The 16,567-nt window shown below is 39.1% G+C and overlaps 1 protein-coding gene across 1 annotated transcript in view; it reads right to left on the bottom strand.

Annotated features, from left to right (window-relative positions):
- The window catches only part of LOC122644663 (probable phosphoinositide phosphatase SAC9), a 91,112-nt gene extending 74,879 nt beyond the window's left edge, over positions 1 to 16,233 (bottom strand). The window contains exons 1-3 of the mRNA XM_043838052.1: positions 16,007 to 16,233; positions 15,595 to 15,670; positions 5,735 to 6,333 (exon numbers count right to left, since the gene is read on the bottom strand). Coding sequence (XP_043693987.1) covers positions 5,735 to 6,333; positions 15,595 to 15,607 — 612 coding nt within the window. The 5' untranslated portion in view covers positions 15,608 to 15,670; positions 16,007 to 16,233. The remainder of the gene's footprint in view (positions 1 to 5,734; positions 6,334 to 15,594; positions 15,671 to 16,006) is intronic.
- Between the last annotated feature and the right edge of the window lie 334 nt (positions 16,234 to 16,567).

Here is a 16,567-nt window from a genome sequence, read left to right as displayed (position 1 = left end):
ACAAAATTTTGATTTTGTCTCGAGATATCGCGAGATGGTTGAAATTTCGACCGAGTTTTTGCATTTTTTTTATTTGAGCTGCTGTTTCGTTTCGGTCAGGTCGAGATACTCAAAATATTCGAGATCTCAACCGAGATTTCGCGAGATTTAGAACTATGGTTTAGAGTATCGGTATCAAGTATCGTATCGGTCGGGTGCTTTTAAAAGACATATCGTATCGTATCAGAGATACATATCGATCAGTGCAGAAACGCATGAAAATGATCAAAATACACTTTGACACAAAAAACAATATAAACAAGCAATTTATGTCATACATACATAATGTAGTACATATATTATATACATTAGCATATGTTTTAATTTTTGAAAGAAAAAAATTTTTCATTTTTTGGAAGCAATTTTCAGTTTTGGGTGAAAAATGCAAAGATTTGAGTTCAAATCTTTGTAAATGTATACAAAGAATGCAATACTAAGTTTAACATATTCTCTTTGAATCCTAGCAAAAAAATAAGTAAAATCAAAGATTGAAACAAAAAATCAAATTTTTTTCCAAAAAACCTACCTTTCCCTTGTAGAACACCTTCAATCTTTGATTTTGTTCTACAATCTTTGATTTTGGGAAGATGGATGCAGCAACTGATGTGAATCCACCTCTAATAGTGTCGTTTTTCACCAAGGAATGGAAGCCCTCAAGTGATTTGGGCAAAAAATTGGATTTCAAGAGGGATTTTAGGGGTTTTTCCTTGCCTGGACCGCTCCTTTTTCCGCCTCTGGTTCGTGTTCTTGCTGGAAACACAGAAAAATGGCACATGGGCTTTTAAGTGTCGAGACGGTCGAGACGTATCGATACGTATCGGTATGTATCGATATGTATAGGATATGTATCGACCAATACATATCGACACATACCGATACGGAAAAGAATATAAAAAATTTGAAAAAACTTATGTCTCGGCTGTATCGATACGTATCGTATCGTATCATATCGATATGTATCGGTCGATACATATCGATACAGTCGAGACAGATTATTTTTTTTTAAAATAGAGACATCAGTCTGTATTGTATTTACACCGACCGATACCAAGACGTATCGGCCGATATGATACGATACGATACTGACCGATACTTAATTTCTTGACTGTACCTCAGTCATGTCCAACTCTTGGATCATCAACTCCGGTGATAGTGACCACATGACAGGTTCTTCTACTCAATTTTTTAAATATTTTCCATTAACTTGTAACAGTAAAGTCTGTGCAAGCTTTTAGATCTCGGTTTCTGTACTGGTTTCTCCAGCCCACGAAACCGAGATCTTGGCGAGATCTCGCCGAGATGATGTTTTTTTTTTTTTTGAACTCGATGCAAGGTTTCGGTGGTTGTTTGGCCAAGATAGGGACTGAAATTTGACATTCCCCCTATGTTTGGCCTTCTAAACACAATGGAACCATTAGTTTTTACAAATTCAAACCCAAAATGGTACTTTGACTATGGACCCTAAGTTGGTAGTCTACGGCGTGCGTGAGGTCTACCCTAGGCTATTCTACACAAACAAGGTTAGTTCATGTTTCTATGAAAAATATAGTTTTTGAGATGAATAGTTACCTTAAGTTCTTGAGATGCAGCTTGGAGGAGATTAGCAGCTTCAATCTTCAATGAATCAAGCGTTGGAGGTGTGATTTGCCAAAAGAAATGAAAAAAATCACCCAAAGATGGAGTTTCCCCCTTCACAGAGACGAGACAGGCGAGAGAGAGGCGAGATCTCGTCGAGTTATGATATTTTATAAGCTTTAATAAGGTTGAAACCGAGAAATAGCTCGAGATCTCGGCGAGATACTGAGATCTTGAGCGAGATCTTGTACTATTTACGTATCGCAAGGCATCTCGTCTCAAGTTTCTACAAAATCGAGATTTCAGCGAGATCTTGAACCATGAGTCCGTGTCGCTGATGGTTCTCTTTCCTCCGTTTTCGGGAAGGGTACACCATTAAGTGCACTCCCTTCTTGTGTCTTTCTTCTGTCCTGCATGTTCCTATTAGTAGTCTTACTCAAGATTTGAACTGCAAAGTAACTTTCTTTTCTACCCATTGCCTTTTTCAGACTTGGAAAAGGGTCATACGATTGGCAGTGGTAAAGTAGTTGGTGGTCTCCACTCTCTACATGCTTGATAGTTCTCCATCAGCTTTGGTTTCTCGGGCTTCTCTCCCTGAATATTCGGCATCAGCTTTGGCTGAACTGCATAGGTGGCATCGTTGTCTAGGCCACCCTCCTCTAGGACTTTTATATACTTTATTTCCTAGTTTGGTCAAGAGTTGTATCCAAACCAATTTTCTTGTGATGCTTGCATTTTTGCCAAGCAAAATACAGCAGTTTATCCCGTTTCAAATAGTAGAAGTGTTAAATTATTTTACCCACCCGTGTCCTCCTTTGGATAGTCCACCGTGTTAGAGCTCCTGTATGATATACATATTGTTTCCTCCCTTTCCTATAATGTCGGCCTTTTAGAGGAAGCGGTTCCAACAAGAAGTTTAATTCCATCTAGTTTAATTCATTATGATGTGCGGGGCCCTACCCGTTGTGTTTCTACATCTGGTTACCGGTGGTTTGTCACTTATATTGATTGCTTTAGTCGTACTACTTGGATTTACCTCATGCACCAAAAGAGTGATGTTTTCTCCTGCTTCCAATTGTTTCACAAAATGGTTCAGACTCAGTTTGATGCAAGTAAAAAAATTTCAGACAGGCAATGGGAAGGAATGCATGGACGGCTCCTTCAGACCTACATGTCTTCTCATGGGATAATACACCAGACCTCTTGTGTGCATACTCCAGCCTAGAATGATGTAGCTGAACAAAAGAATCATCACCTCTTGAAGGTGGCCAAATTTCTTATGTTTACAATGGCTATTCCTCCTTGTTTTTAGGGGTGATGTTGTGCTTTCTGCTGCCTATCTTATAAATCGGCTGCCTTCCCCGGTGCTAGCAGCTCACTGCCCTCTTGATATTCTATTGGGCTCTTCTTCATTTATGGTACCTCCTAAGGTATTTGGTTGTGTAGTATTCGCTAGCAATCATCAACTCCATGGGAAGTTTGATATCAAGGGTCTTCGCTCCATTTTTTTGGGCTACTCTGCTACCCAGAAGGGGTACAAGTGCTATCACCCACCTACACGAAAGTAATTTGTCACCATGGATGTTATTTTTAGGGAGTCTGAGGCTTATTTCCCTACCCATGGACCTCTTCATTAGATGTGTATGCACCTAAAGTGGAAGACCCATTCATAGAACTTGAGGATAGTATAACAGGACAAGAACAAGAGCGGCCTTTGATCCAAAGGGAGCAAGAGCAGCCTTTAATTTAGGGCAAACCTGACACCTTCAAGACTTTTTGTGAAGGAACTTAGCCTAATAGAACCACCACCACTGCTCCTACTCAATCGACACTACATGTTCCAAGTTCTCCTTCTGGTAAGTCTGCTTTTGATTCTAATCTTGACTTACCAATTGCTATTCGTAAGCCAAAAAGAATATGTACTCAACATCCCATCCCTAATGTTGTTTCATACAATTCTCTTTCTCCCTCTTTCTATGCCTTTGTTTCCTCTTTGACCTCTGTTTCTATTCCTACCACCTGGCAGGAAGCAATAGCTAATTTGAAGTGGAAAAAAGCAATGAATGAAGAAATGAGTACCTTGGAAAAAAAATAATATTTGGGAATCGGTAAAACTTCCTATAGGAAAGAAACTCGTAAGTTGCAAATGGGTTTTTGTTGTTAAACAAAAGGCTGATGGATCGGTAGAAAGATACAAGACTAGGTTTGTTGCTAAAGGCTTTACCCAAACCTATAGGATTGATTATCAGAAAACGTTTGCCCCAATAACAAAGATGAATACGGATAGGGTAATTATTTCCTGTGCTGTCAACCAAGGATGGGAACTTCAACAACTTGATGTAAAAAATGCTTTTCTCCATGGGGAGCTAGAAGAAAAAGTATACATGGAGATTCCTACTGGTTTTTCTGCCCTAGAGATATAGGAAAAGGTGTGTCATTGGAAGAAAGCTTTATATGGCCTAAAACAGTCCCCGAGAGCATGGTTTGGTTGTTTCCATAGAGCCTTGGTGACTATTGGGCACAAACAAAACAATGCTGATCATACCTTGTTTATCAAGAAAATGAGCCAGTATATTACAGTATTGATTGTCTATGTGGATGACATAGTAATCACTGGGAGTGATGTTGAAGAAATAGACAAACTAAAAGCCTATTTGGGGACAGAATTTGAAGTTAAAGACCTAAGGAAGCTTAGATACTTTCTTGGGATTGAGATTGCTCATTCAGCTCAAGGCATCTCTCTTTCTCAAAGAAAGTATACACTTGATCTGTTGACTGACACTGGAATGTTGGGATGTAAACCTGCTGATACACCATTGAAACCGATGAGTAAGGATGGAGATCCAGTTGATAAGGGCAGTTATCAAAGATTGGTTGGGCGTCTGATATACCTATCCCACACACGGCCAGATATAGCTTTTGCAATGAGTGTAGTCAACCAATATATGAATGATCCTTATTCTACTCATCTGGAGGCAGTGTATAGAATCTTGAGGTATTTGAAGTCTTCTCCTGGAAAGGGCATATTTTTTTCTCCTCACAATCATCTTCGAGTTGAGGCCTTCACTAATGCTGACTAGGTAGGGTGTCCAGATGACAGAAGATCTACATAACGCTATTGCACTTTTGTTGGAGGGAACTTGGTCACTTGGCGAAGCAAGAAGCAAGCTGTTGTTGTTCGATCCAGTGCTGAAGGACTTCTTCAAGACTTATGTGTTGCTTTTGATCTGCCTTTGCGCCCTTATTGTCACAGTAAATTAGTAATAAGTATTGCATATAATCCAGTTCAACATGATCGCACCAAGCATGTTGAGATTGATCGTCAATTCATCAAGGAGAAGTTACAACAAGGAGTCATTCGTGTTCCTTTAATCCAGTCTAGTGAGCAATTAGCTGATATTCTCACTAAGGGAATTAGTAGTAAGAGCTTTTGTTCTATAGTTAGCAAGTTGGGCATGTTTGATATTTATGCACCAACTTGAGGGGGAGTAATGTAATATGGGTTCAAGGGTATTTTTGTCATAGGGGTATTTCAGTCCTTGTACCTACTCTAGAATGTTCCTACACTCATTATAAATAAAGTGGGGCTGTGATCATATTGTCACAAGCCATTATTCATATTTCCCACAGTTATAAATGGAATGGACAAAATATTTAAAGAACAACTCATCAAAATCAGATGGTATGAAATGAAATCAACCAGAGACTACAGAGCAGCTGAAACCTAGTAGCAAGAAGCATACTAAACTATCAGTGTTGATAAAGAATACAGCAATTTACAGAGATTAGCCAAAAGTTTGTAAATCAATTCAATGGAGAACACTCCAGACACCATATCTAGTAGCTCTGACCACCTAATTAACATGCAGAACATACAGTTAACCAACAGAATATTTTCTGCCTAATTTGACAAGATGATGGGGAGATTTGAAGAACTATAAAATGAAAACCCAGGGTTAAACAACACATGGAAGAAAGCATATCTGCATGAATATAATATACATAGAGATACAGCCTAATGAAAAAGGAGAAGCCAGACATTGGGTGAACATTGAAAACAGATTGGAAAATTTGAAACTTAAACTAATGTTTAGATCAGTAGCCTAAGCCTGAAGCAAACCTGCAGAAGAATGACGCAGTGCTGTGACAGACCGATGTCTTTGAAAGGCATTGACAACCACTCATTCCAAACAAATTCATCATCTGGATTCTGCAACGGTAAACGGCTAGGGAAAGGACGAGTAATATCCCTTGTTTCACAGAAATAGTGCTTCCCATCTATATCAAGCTCAGACAGTTCTTGGATATTCTTCAGCTCCCCCTTACCTTGGGGTTGAGGATTTTGAAGCGGAATCTTGATCCATTGACTCTCTGTTACAGTATAAACACATCCACCACCAGGTAAATTTGGAATGGAGGCAATCAATTTTGTCGCAACAAGAAGGAAGCTGAAGCTTCCGAGGGCTGCATAACCCAGTATAGCTCGGGCATAATTTGTACTCTTACAGAGCCACTTTGACCCATTTGTGATGTAGTTCAAAGCTTCATCTTCAGAATTAAAAACATTATCTCCCAGCTTCCCATTGTAGCAAAGTGCTCCAGTTGTCGGATCAACATAAATCACCTGAGTATCGTTCCTCGTAGACAAGCTGACAATAATATAGACTTCACCAGTATCCAGCGTAGCAACAACAACAGATGTATACCTTAAACCACCAACTGCAACAAGCATCAAAAACAGGCATGGACTGGGTGAAATTTTAAGAAATTGGTAGAATGAATCAATCAGTCATACAATCTTCGCAACATGAAAAGCCAAAATAATAAAGATCTAAAGCCACGAAATATATGGAGCACTTTATGTTGTATATTTTGTCCCCCGAAAAATTGGCCTTCATGTACACACACACACACACACAATTGCTAGGAACCCTCCAGCAGGACTAAAAAAATTGGCCTTCATATATTTACACACTCACACAACTGTCAGGACCCCCTCTCGCAGGACTAAAATCTAAATGGATGAGTATAATCCAAAATCACCAGGGAGTTTGCTGAACACTCTAGCACTGGCAAGTTTGATACAGAATATCCCTCTATACAATCATGATTCATGAGTCACCTTACCATCATGAAACTATGAAAGTTGGCGGTTAGTTTTCATGTTTTACACAGAAATATATATCTGGAAGGAGAAAAGCCCTTCACCATCCATTAGTTGCGAAAAGGAAGTCTCCTCTGATGCAAATGGCAGTCCCAGGGCTTTGAGTTGCAACACAAATGGATTATTGGATAAGCAAATAGAGAACATCAAACGAAGTACAAATAGTTACACATTTCTCTTGATCTCATCTCGTGTCTTTCCGTCCTCTTTTTACTAGGGTGTCCCCCGTAAGCGATGCGTCGTACCAACGTCCGAATGCGGTGATAAGTAGACAAAGGCAAGTGAGAGGAACCATGCTAGCCCAGAAGCGTAGGATTAGATTAGCTTCTTGGAACATTGGATCCTTAACATGTAAGAGCCTGGAGTTGGTAGATGTTATGAGGAGGAGGATAAATATCACATGTATCCAAGAGACAAGGTGAAAGGGTAACAAAGCAAAGGTGTTGGATGACTTTAAACTTTGGTATTCCGGAGATTATAGTCATAGAAGTGGAACGGGCATAATTATGGACAAAGATCTAAAAAATGATGTAGTAGAGATCAAAAGACTGGGAGACATGATTATATCCATCAAACTGGTTTTGGAGAAAGAGGATGTCAATATTGTTTGCGTCTATGCGCCCCAAGTAGGTGGACGAAAGTTGTACGCGCCAATTTTGGGAAAACATGGATGATTTAATGCAGGGTTTTAGCCAAGATGAATCAATTATTATTGGAGGTGACCTGAATGGACATGTTGGGAGTGATCATAGAGGATATGAAGATGACCATGGCGGTTATGAGATTGGGGAGAGGAATGAGGAAGGGACCTCAATCCTAGACTTTGTGGTAGCTTACGATCTTTCTATTACAAACACTTCCTTTGAAAAACGAGAGGAGCGCTTAGTTACCTATAAAAGTGGGAACCACACCAGCCAAATTGACTTCTTCCTAATAAGAAGGGCAGATAGAATGGCGTGTAATGAATGTAATATTATCCCTGGGGAGAGTCTAACCACCCAACATAGACTTCTTGTACTGGATATGTGCCTCAGTGCGCAAAAGCGTAGAAGGACGAAACCTATGTACCCTAAGATAAGGTAATGGAGATTAAAAGGGGAGTCCCTAAGGACATTTACTAATAATGTGGCCAAACAAGGAAAGTGGGACTTTGAGGAAGATACCAATGCAATGTGGAACGAGATGATGACTTGCATCAAGAGGGTTGCCAAAGATGTGCTAGGGGAAGCGAAGGGTAGTCGTCTGGCCCCTAAGGAGACTTGGTGGTGGAACAATGAGGTCCAAGCAGCCATTAAGACCAAGAAAATTTGTTTTAAGACTTGGCAAAGGACTATATTAACAGAGGATAAGAAGAAGTATAATGATGCCAGAAATAAAGCTAGGAAGATTGTGGGGTTGGCTCAAACTAAGAAATATTAAGATCTCTATATCAACCTAAACACAAAAGAAGGGGAAAAAGCAATTCATAAGATAGCTAAGATGAGAGAAAGGAAGAGTAAAGATCTTGATCAAGTGAGGTGTATCAAGGGTGACGATGGAAGAGTAGTCGGTTAGGGATGAGGACATTGTGAAGAGATGGGATGAGTATATTTTTGACCTACTAATGGAGATAGGTTGAGTAAAAATGACCCAAATGAGTATATTACCCAACAAGCCACCACACATCATAGATATGTACGAAAGGCTAGTGTGGCGGAAGTTAAAGAAGCCTTAAGAAAGATGAAAGCAGGTAAGACACCAGGCCCAGATGAGATCCCAATAGAAGTGTGGAAAACCCTAGGAGGTTGTGGGGTTTATTGGTTAACCAATCTGTTTAATAGGATTATGAACACAAGGAAGATGCCTGATGAATGGAGGATAAGTATTGTAGTGCTGATCTACAAAAATAAACATAATATCCAGAGCTACAATAATTATAGAAGCCCATTTGAGAATAGAGACTCATATCTCAGAGAACCAACTTGGCTTTATGTCAGGTAGATCCACGACAGAAGTTATCTACTTATTGAAGAGGCTCATGGAACGATATAGAGATAGCAAGAAGGATCTCCATATAGCCTTTATCGACTTGGGAAAAGCCTATGACCGAGTCCCCAGATATTTAATCTGACATGTTCTAGTGAAGAGAGGGGTGTCGAGTAAATATGTGGATGTAATTAAAGATATGTATGAGGGAGTGGTGGCTAGTGTGAGATCTGTGGGAGGTCAGGGCAAGGAATTCCCATATTGGGTTACTAAGCCCTTACCTTTTTGCACTTAACATGGACGACCTAACCAAGAGCATTCAAGACGAGGTCCCGTAGTGCATGCTCTTTGCAAATGATATCGTTTTGGTAGATGAGACAAAAGCAGCGATTAACGCTAAATTAGAGCTATGGAGATCAACCTTGGAATCAAGAGGCTTTAAGATTAGTAGAACGAAGACGGAGTATATGATGTGTATTTTAGTTACACTATGATGGATATTGATATGGTGCGAATTGAGGAAAGAGAGATCCCGCAGAGTAACCATTTTACATATCCAGGGTCAATCATAAGTAAAGAAGGTGACACAGAGGATAATATCTCACAGAGAATTAAAGTTGGATGGATGAAGTGGAGAGGTGCATCCGGAGTGCTGTGTAATCTTCGTATCCTTTAAAGCTTAAAGGAAAGCTCTATAGGACTGTTATACGATCGGCTATGCTGTATGGGGCAGAATGCTGGGCAGTTAAGAAATGCCATATTGATAAGCTATGTATAGCAAAGATGAGGATGTCAAAATGAATGTGTGGAAAAACAAGGAAGGATAAAGTACAGAATGAACGTATTAGAGCGGGCTTGGGAGTCGCCCCGATCAATGACAAGCTCTGAGAGAGTCGTTTAAGGTGGTATGGTCATATTCGACGGAGGCCTAGGGACGCCCCAGTAAGGAGAGGAGTGATATGATTCCGATTGAAGGAGCTAAAAGAGCTAGGGGCAGGCCTAAAATGACTATAGGAGAAGTGGTGAGGAAGGACATGCATAGTTTAGGTCTTGTTCCAAGTATGACCACGAATAGAGCCTATTGGAGGGCAAGGATCCATGTAGCAGACCCCATCTAGCTGAGATTGTCCTGACTTGTTGAGTTGTGTCTCTTTCCTCTTACTTTCATCTTTCATCCTTCTTTTTTTTTTCTTTCTTCTTTTTTTGTTGTTATTTTCCACCTTTTTTTCAGTTCTCATCTCATGCCCCATCCCCCTTTTCCCATCTTTTCATTCCCCAGTCTTGTTTAGACCTCGGTTTACCTACTTTGTTTTGTTTGGATCCAAGTAGCCGACCCCATTAAGTAGTTGTTGTTGTTGTATGATCTTCCACAAAATTGTTAGAAGCAATCAACAGTTGCATTTACAAATGATCTAAACTTATGTCTAAAGAAAGTAGTTAACTGAAAGACAAGTTAAAAAGTTGAGAGAGCGAGAATTTATTTTTAGACAATTTCTTTCAAATGACAATCTGCATCCCCGTAATCCATAGTTGTCAAGGCGTCGCCTAGGCATTGCCTAGGCGTCCAGGCGGATTTTTGGGGGCCTAGGCAACTGCCGCCTTAGTGGTATTGAACGCCTTAGTATTATCGACCAAGGTTTGGCCCTTATTTATGTCAAATATCATTTAATTCATTTACTTAAGATATTATTAATAAATAAGCAAATATACCCCCCCTATTTGAATCCAATAAAAATAGTTATAAAATCAAATCCCAAAATGATAAAAGTCAACCCCACAATTCAAGAACAAAAACTGGATTTTTGGTTGTAAGTAAAATTTTCAACTTTCTAATGTCGGAGTTTTTCTTTTTTTTGGGTGAATAAGAATTTCAATACCAAAAGAAGAAGAGAAGAAATTACAAAAGGCCCTAAAGAGGAAGAGCCCAACTAGCCAGCCTAAGCATTAGCCGGAGCAACCAAGGAGACATTTGAGAGACCCCAGGACTGAACAATGGTCCTGTTCCTATGGGTGTCTTTACAAGTAGAGGGGGGAAGTAAGGATAGTTTTGCTTTAATTTCAAAAGAAATGGTAAAACATTTCTTAATATGGTAAAACATTGCTAAAAATCAAAAGTGCGGTAAAAAATTCATTTGTTTTGATATATAAAAAATATTTTCATTCAGAGCGATTTTGACAGTACTCGCTCACATCAAATAAGGTTTGACTAGAACATCACTCCATCAATATAAATCAAATTTAAGCAATCTTGGATTTGTTGGAAAGCTGGTTTTGTACTCTACCTAATACAAAGAGTCTCATGTAAAAATAAAATCATTCGACTAGTCAAACTTCTCAGAGAACAAAAACATTTCTCTAAATTGAGAGCAATTTAATTACTTATTGACAAGATCATATTTTCTAAGAACAATATAAACCAAATGTGAGACTAGGTATACCAGGACAACAACCATTCCAAGAACAGTATAAACCAAATGTATGTTTTGATTGTTTTAAACTTCCAATATGCTTCTTCCATTCTGCTGTGAGTTGTCTTCTAGTTCTATGTTAATTTTTTATGACTTGATGTGGCTTAATATTGATTTTTTATGACTTGATGCGGCTTAATGTTAATTTTTGATGACTTGATGTGGCTTAATGTTGTTTTTTATGATATAAGATATGTATTGTAGCATACTAAATATTGTTAGAAAAGAGGGAAAATAAAAAAAAATACACTCGGGCGCCTAGGCAGGCGCCTTGTCGCCTAAGCGCTTAGGCACCTGATGCAAACCTGAAAGGGTAAGCAAGCCAAGATCGAATCTAGAGGAGATTAGGGATAGGTATGAAAATAGATAGCTGGGTTGTAGATCTAGAGTCCCACCAGTCTATCAGCCGTAGAAGTCACACCTACGCCAATCCACAGGAGTCCCACCTAGGTTGCTGAGTCTCACAGCTCTTATTTCTCACAAGGGTTCTAAAAGAAGATATCACAAAACTCTAGGTTGCTGAAACAGCCTCCCACGATTCTATTATATAGGGGAAAAAGGAGGCTTAATAGCCCCTTGGTTATATAAACTTGAGATCTTCCTCTGACTCCGATAAATCGGTCAAGCGAGAGGCTACCCTCGACTCACCTCTCTCTATATAAAAAACCCCCTCCCCAGAAGAGAGCAGAGGGTCTGAAAGAGAGTATGTCCTGGATTCCCATTTCTCTCATGTTAACTCTGGGGACACGAACTCCTTTTTGACTGACTGTCACTAGTTGCTAGCCCTGCTTTCACTGTTCGCAGCTCCGCACCAGCGATCCCATTTTGTATAGGCAAGCTCCAGAGCCAAGCCACCGAGGTCTTCTTTTTTTAATAGAAAGGACTGTTGAAATTCCAAGAGCTAAAAGAGCTAGGGGCAGGCCTAAAATGACCATAGGTAAGGTTGTGAAGCATGACTCGCTTAGTCTGGGTTTGGTGCCAAGTATGACCTTAGATAGATCCTACTGGAGGGAAAGGATCCACGTTAACGACACCATGTAGCTGAGATTTTCCTAATTTCCTGGGCTATCCTCTTTCCTCTTTCATTTTTCATTTTTCATTTTCCATTACTCACTTTTCTTATCCAACTTCTTCATTTTTACTCTTCATTCCTCTTACTTTCCTTTCCCTTTGTGAGGACCTCAGTTTTCTCTACTTTATTTTGAATGGATCCATTTAGCCAACCCCATTTAGTTGGGATAAGGCTGAATTGTTGTTGTTGTTGTTGAAATTCCAAGACTAAATGGAATTCCCAACACCTAGAAACTAAAACCCATACATATAAAACAATTCCTAGATTTTGAAACTATCCCCAAGATATTGGAAACCATTTCCAAGACATTGGAACTACAATCAAAGTATTGAAAAACTGATATTGGAAGATGTTTAATATCACTTTGGAATATGAAAAAGACAAAGAATTTGCTAGAAAATGGAATCTGCTGGCCAGAACTTTGACTTCTCTAGGAGTCCAATTTGGCTGAGAAGGGCTAGATCTGAACCAGGCCAGACTAGGCTGTGGGTCTGGTCTTGAACTTGGGCTGACCTCCCTTTCTAGAGTACTTCTTGGAGAAGTACTGATCAGGCCTCTTTGAGGAGCCGGCTGCTGGATCAAAAGGATGCCCTGCATCAGCACCCCTGCACCGCCTTGGGTCGCCTTGCGGCCTTGACAACTAAGCTGTAATCTCCAGTTGATTTGTGAAGAAAACTTGGATGAAGGAAAAAACTATTCTTATCCAGCTATTAGCCATCACAGGAGCCCCCTTTAGATATTAATGGGCCTCAATATCAGTGATTCAGCATCGTCTTTCTGGTGCAGGTTCACATAAACCCTTTTACCTGCTTATATGCACCCAGACCTCAGACAGTGAGCAGTTCCTTCTACAAGGTTCAGTTGCCTTTCTCAAAGGGCAAGATTTTAAGGCCAATCCTGTGAATATGCTGCGAGAATACTTTTCCCTATTGTAAAAGCCATGCATGCTATTCAAACAAGATTTAAACCCAAACAATACATTTAATTTAAAATCTTACTAAAACAAATAGCAAACTTTAAGACTTCAATTCATTATTTAAAAAACTACTCAAAGAAACACAGCTTCTTAAAATCAATTTATTAGAAAAAGCCCATCATTTACTAAATATCATAAAGAGAGGCTTCAAGGAGTCAATGAAGCGTTTATTTACTACAATAATGATGGCCAGAATGAAAGCAGGAGGGGGAGGAGAGAGAGAGAAAGAGATTACTGTTTAAGTACAGAGAAGTGTAAAAAGTACAGGGGGAATTAGGGCTTGAAGGGTTAGGGTTTAGTGGGAATGGTAGTGGGGATAATTAGGAAAGGCTAGGGTTAAAATCGATAAGAGTTTCGTGAAATTGGATGCAAGTTTAGGTGAAGGAAATGTTGATGGGATGAAGAGAAAGTGAATCGACGAAAATAATAATGAAAGAACATTGATTATGAGACTGAAACAGCTGTTGTAAGAGTAAACACAAAAACGAAAAAATAAAAGAGAAGACGAAGAAGATGATTAATAGATAATACTAAGAATATACCTAGGATTTGGAGGATTCTACCTTCGAAGAATAATGCAAGAGCAACCCCGAGAAGAATTTTGGTGGTTCTATTATTAGTTACAGACCGTTGGATTAAGACTGGAGTGTGGGAGTATTGGTTTTACAAAAACTTGGATTAGTTCCATTGGGAGCATTGGCTTTACAAAAACTTGGATTAGTTCCATAACATTAGATTTGTTTTTTAATGGTCAAAACTTCTTTATAATCTTGATGTCATTTGAAAGCTTATACAATTACTTTCCAATAAGATTATAATCTTGCGATTCTGAGCTATACTTGGAAAGTTATAACCAACTTCCTAACAGGGGTTCAATATATAACAGAATTTCTATTTAACAAATCTAATTAGGTTCGGAATTCTATGTAGATTCGATGGCTTAAATTAGTATTTTTATTTGTATAAGAAAGGGGTTTTAAGCACTCATTGAGGAGTTGCTAAATTGTAATTAGAGTCATAATAGAATTTTTTTTCTTATATTCGAAAAGTAAACTCATTTAGGGACACAGGTTGTGGTATTTACCTACATAAAGCATTGTAACAGCATATTTTGAGCGGAACAGTTAACTCTTCGAGTTATAGTTAAGGGAATGGTTCTCGACGCTTCACAAGTTTACTTTGACTTATATTTATTGTTTTTTTTTCACGAATATGCATATATTATATCCTATGCTTTGTTTATTGTATGATAGTTTTCTCATATTAGGCCATGGGGGGGGGGGGTATACCCAGTGCACGAGGCTCCCGCCATTGCAGGGTCTGGGGAGGGTCATAATGTACGCAGACTTACCCCTGCTTTCACAAAGAGGCTGTTTCAGACTCGAAGCCGTGACCACTTGGTCACAATAGAGCAACTTTTACCGTTGCACCAAGGCGTTGGTCATATTAGGCCATTACTAGCATAATTATATCATTCTGTATTGATATGACTTGTATGCTGCATATAAACATAATGATATAAAATTATAATTGCTATATTCCATATGTCATTAATGCACGCCTAGGCGACACCTAGGGGACGCCTTGTCGCCTAAGCTCCCCTCCAACGCCTTGGGTAGCCTAGTCACCTTGACAACTATGCTGCCAAGTGGTTTGATGGTCAAACCCTAGCTTTCTTTATGGTGAGCAAGCCCCTATTTTATTCTCCTTATATTCCTATTTTAGCCCATTACCTGCAGGTTTTGTAAATGCTTGCATTAAATAATACAAAGTTTGAGAGAAAATCACCTCTTCCATGGAAAAAAGGAAGTTTTGGACAAAAATTTCAGGGACAATGGGCACCATACTTTGTTCAAATAATTAGATTCTTCAAATCAATGAGATATTTTCTTATTGGTGCCCTCAAATGCCAGACCATCTTATGGATGGTAAATGGTAATAGACCAAAGATTACAGGAATCAGATGATTATATTATAGGATCAAGATTTTTCATTATAGACAGTTGAAAATGGACCAAAGATTCGGTATCAGCGGGCAGTAGTGCCGTTATTCATGCAGTTAGAGTTGTACAATCAATGAGCTTTGGGGATATGGCCTTAGGAAGTTGGCCTAATATATGGCATATTTGATCCCTACGTGTGCCACATTTATTGTACTATGGACCACCTCATAAATGCTCCCTATCAAGATAAAAACTCCACGTACATGTATAAAAAAAAATGCCCGTTGATCTAGATCATCTCACCAAAGAAAAGATTCACAATGCCAGTCTTCCCAGCCATCTAAAATCAAAAATTAACTTCAAAATCAAAACAATACTACAAAAAAACATACCAGGCGACGCCATATGTGCCACAGTGAATCGTCTCACCAATGCTGTAGAAGCATGATCCCCGACTTCAAAAATAATCTGACGAAGTGCAAAAAAAGAGTAGGCAGATAAGGAGGGGGTGAGGAAGTTGAATAGATAAACAAACCGAAAAAATAATACTGGAGGCTCAATTGGGCCAAAACCTATTCGCTAACTCAAATCACAAATAGATACATTAAAACCATGAGGGGCAAAACTCCAAAAAAAAAAAAAATCAATCAAATTTTAAAGGGCTTAAAGCTATTTTCGCCAGTTTCATGCCAAAGATTCAGTTTGAATAGAAATTTTTCCTGCAAGTTTGGATATATTCCACTATTCTTGATTGATTTCTTTCATCCTGCATAAAGTTGAAATTTTGAGAAAATGGAAGCTTACACTGTTCGAAATTCGATCAAAGAGTTCGTAATTTCACCGGAGATTCCTCCAGAACAGCTCCTATCGGTTCCCACTCCACCTCTCAGATCTTCAACGGATCTACCATCGATCACGGGCTCTGATTCGAGTTTCTTCTACTTCTTCGAAACTCTCTCAGGGACCGAGGAGAATTGGCAAAGGTTCCTGCTTTGCCATTTGTTTTGCTAAGAAAATTGGAAAAGTTTACTGCTGTAGGGGGGTTTCTGTACAGCAGCAATGGGAAATGGACACGTATAGAAACGGCTATTGACCTCTCCTTTCGCAATCCCATTTACTAAGGGTGTAAATGAATAACCAAAATCCGTTTCGTATCTATATCCGTATCCATTTAGCACTATCTGGATTTGTCTAAAAACTAGACGGATGCGGATACGGATAGGCTATAGCTATCCGAAAAGCTATATTTACATGTAAACGGATAAAATATTCAATCTCTATCTGTGTCTGTATCTGTATCCGTTTAACACTATCCGAATCCGTCTGATAACTAATCAGATGCAGATGCGGATATAGCACTATCCG

The sequence above is a fragment of the Telopea speciosissima genome, chromosome 11, assembly GCF_018873765.1.
Source record: "Telopea speciosissima isolate NSW1024214 ecotype Mountain lineage chromosome 11, Tspe_v1, whole genome shotgun sequence".
In the NCBI taxonomy this organism is placed as follows: domain Eukaryota; kingdom Viridiplantae; phylum Streptophyta; class Magnoliopsida; order Proteales; family Proteaceae; genus Telopea; species Telopea speciosissima.
This window is presented reverse-complemented; position numbering and strand designations above follow the sequence as displayed.